At 37.0% G+C, this 3,151-nt stretch overlaps 1 protein-coding gene across 1 annotated transcript in view; it reads right to left on the bottom strand.

Moving 5' to 3' along the window:
• Positions 1 to 215: 215 nt before the first annotated feature.
• MRPL1 (mitochondrial ribosomal protein L1) overlaps positions 216 to 3,151 on the bottom strand; it is a 56,765-nt gene continuing 53,829 nt past the window's right edge. Inside the window, exons 8-9 of the mRNA XM_005857431.2 lie at positions 2,239 to 2,320; positions 216 to 407 (exon numbers count right to left, since the gene is read on the bottom strand). Coding sequence (XP_005857493.1) covers positions 289 to 407; positions 2,239 to 2,320 — 201 coding nt within the window. The 3' untranslated portion in view covers positions 216 to 288. The remainder of the gene's footprint in view (positions 408 to 2,238; positions 2,321 to 3,151) is intronic.

A 3,151-nucleotide genomic window follows, 5' to 3' on the forward strand; every position in this document is an offset into this window, starting at 1 on the left:
GGGGCCGGTGCCATCAGCATGTGGGAGCGACGGTAGGAGTGGGGGTGCCGGCAGACGGGACCAGGGGCCACAGAGGGAGGGGCTGGCTGGGGGCAAGGAGGATGAGCTGAGACCCGACCCGTGCCTATCACAGCTTTGCAACCCACAGTTCCTTTCAAGGTGCACAAATTCGTGCACTGGGCCCCTAGTAAATAAATGAATAACAAGACACCAAATGTAGAAATTATAGTTTTATGATTTTTCTGTTGCTTCTTCATCCACTATGAATAATTTCACAATACAACACTTTCAGGCAGCTTCTTTGCTACTTTCTTTGGTTTCCACTTCTTTAGGCAACAATGGCTCCATCTTTAGTAACAAACCTTCGCTTGTCGAACTACGAAGGAAAGCTCGTACCACAAAGGGTCCTGGAAACAAAGAGAAGAATCAACTTTCATTTTATTCCAGAGATACCTGATAAGCAAATATAAACATAAAACAATAAACCTTATAGAACTCATGGAATAGCTTGTAAGTACTGACATTACTGAACTAATATTTTGAAGTATAAGAAAAAAAAATCGTTTTATTTCTAGAGTAGAAGACAAACTAGCTACACTCTAATTTATCCTTTAAACTACACATAATCACGAATAATTCTCTTCCAGAATATGGTCACTTAGAATTTATTTTATTGCAAAGTCAACAATGAAAGAGCAGGTGGTAATATTTACATTTGATGGAAATAGTCTAAATATTTATTTAAAATAGTCAACACAGCCTTAACCGGTTTGGCTCAGTGGATGAGCGTCGGCCTGCGGACTGAAGGGTCCCGGGTTTGATTCCGGTCAAGGGCATGTACCTTGGTTGTGGGCACATCCCCAGTAGGAGGTGTGCAGGAGGCAGCTGATCAACGTTTCTCTCTCATCGATGTTTCTAACTCTCTATCCCTCTCACTTCCTCTCTGTAAAAAATCAATAAAATATATTTTAAAAAAAATGAAAAGGCTTTTCCTATGACTTATGTTAAGGGACTTTGTTCAAAGTGGCAAAAACCAGATAACTACATTGTTTTTAGAGATTTACTATCTCTCATTCTACTCCCTATAGTCTCAGAGGAGCCTATACTCAAACCAAAGTTATCCATGGAATACAGGAACCCATATTCATACCATTAATAAGCACTATGGTCAAATCCAGGACAATAGATTTAGCAAATGAGGCAGTTATCACCAGTGTGTTTCGGTGTTTCTCTCTCATCAATGTTTCTGACTCTCTGTCTCTCTCCCTTCCTCTCTGTAAAAAATCAATAAAATATATTTTTAAAAAAATGAAAAGGCTTTTCCTATGACTTATGTTAAGGGACTTTGTTCAAAGTGGCAAAAACCAGATAACTACATTGTTTTTAGAGATTTACTATCTCTCATTCTACTCCCTATAGTCTCAGAGGAGCCTATACTCAAACCAAAGTTATCCATGGAATACAGGAACCCATATTCATACCATTAATAAGCACTATGGTCAAATCCAGGACAATAGATTTAGCAAATGAGGCAGTTATCACCAGTGTGTTTAACACTCAAAGAAAGTGAAAAATAGTGAAATATTGTGATGTAGTTAGACACTTGGATATAAAACTCAAAGTGACAGATTCCTATAATGATAGAATTATAAGTGGATAGTCCATTGAAGGTAAAGACACTTGCTTGGCTTCAAACAGCTGCGAGTGAAACTTGCCTCAGGAAGGAATGAGTGGCACGTATGCAATGATAGGGGCCCTAGTCTACTACACAGCCTTGATCACGTTTCACTGTTCTCACGACATGATTAAAACCTTGTTTCTTTTCTGAAATAAATAAGATTTAGAGAGCTACTGCCAGTGACAAAGTGAATGGTGTGGCTTCATTACCATTTCTGTTTTATTTTACTTTCTATTTAATGCCATTGTAAGTTTAAGGCAGTCAGTTACTGTTTTCCTTAAAATTTTATTTATTACATTTAATGGTAGAAATCATGTGGGAATTTACAAAGGTTTCAGGATGTAGAGTACTCCCACTAATGTTAAAGAGGTCTCCTCTCTAAACAACTACACTTGTTAATAAGGCAATTAAGAATCCTTTGAAGAATTAAATGTTATTTATTTAATACCTGGATATACTGTTGCTATTGTAGTTGCATATGACTTAATTGTCTTCTTAATATTTTACATTTTTAAAGTATCACAGGGCTATAGGAAAGTCTAGCCCTGCTACCCACTCACCCAAATTCAGCGGCCTGTGCCTACAAACTTCATTGACAACAGCTTGCAGATTGGCAGTTATCTGGTCACTTGACATATCCAGCTTAAAAAAATATATATATAGCATTAATGATGTGAAAGTGAAAAAACAATACAAATTTTGGTAACTGTATCACTGCTTATTCTATACAGTATTTTGCAAATATTCAACTAATGTAAATTATCTATTAAGAGTCCCTACTGTGAAAGAAAAGCCTATAACTCTTCTTTTAGAAGTCTACATTTACATGTCTTTATATGTCAAGACTTAATTACCTTACAGAGCATATTACAGCAGTGTTTTGAAGTAGTTCCACTTGAGATTCCTTGATTTCCAAGTAATTTCCCCAAAACTTATCCTGGGGCAGAATACACCACACATCTGTAACCCCTAACCCTCAAGAAATAAGTAATATTTTCTTTTGAGGTTATTGATTTACTTTTGAAGAAAACAAAGACAATGTTTAGAAATTAATGCTTTCACAAGTTCAAAATAAAATGACTTGACTATATACATTCAGACAAGCACAAATCTCACACAGAGACATTTTGAGGATGCTATGCTAACACTCTATGCAATAATAATTATCCTGCTATTTAGCCAAAAATACACCAAGTCAATAAATACAGGGAATAAAATCTATTCATGAACTCCTAAACCTTGGGAAACTCACACCTTCGGAAAGTCCTTATGTTTATTACTCAAATTCAATACATGTTATTCTTAAATATCCCAGTTAAAACCAGTTATATTACTGTGGGGCGCGGCTACAGTGTTTTGGCCAGGTTCAAGCCTCGGACTAATGAAAGGACAGGGTCCTCTCATTGCCACGTGCAAGTTCCAGCTGGAGGGCAAGGCCCTCCCAGCACAATCATAGCCAATGGCTGTGGTTGT

Source organism: Myotis brandtii, unplaced genomic scaffold (assembly GCF_000412655.1).
Source record: "Myotis brandtii unplaced genomic scaffold, ASM41265v1 scaffold111, whole genome shotgun sequence".
NCBI lineage: Eukaryota > Metazoa > Chordata > Mammalia > Chiroptera > Vespertilionidae > Myotis > Myotis brandtii.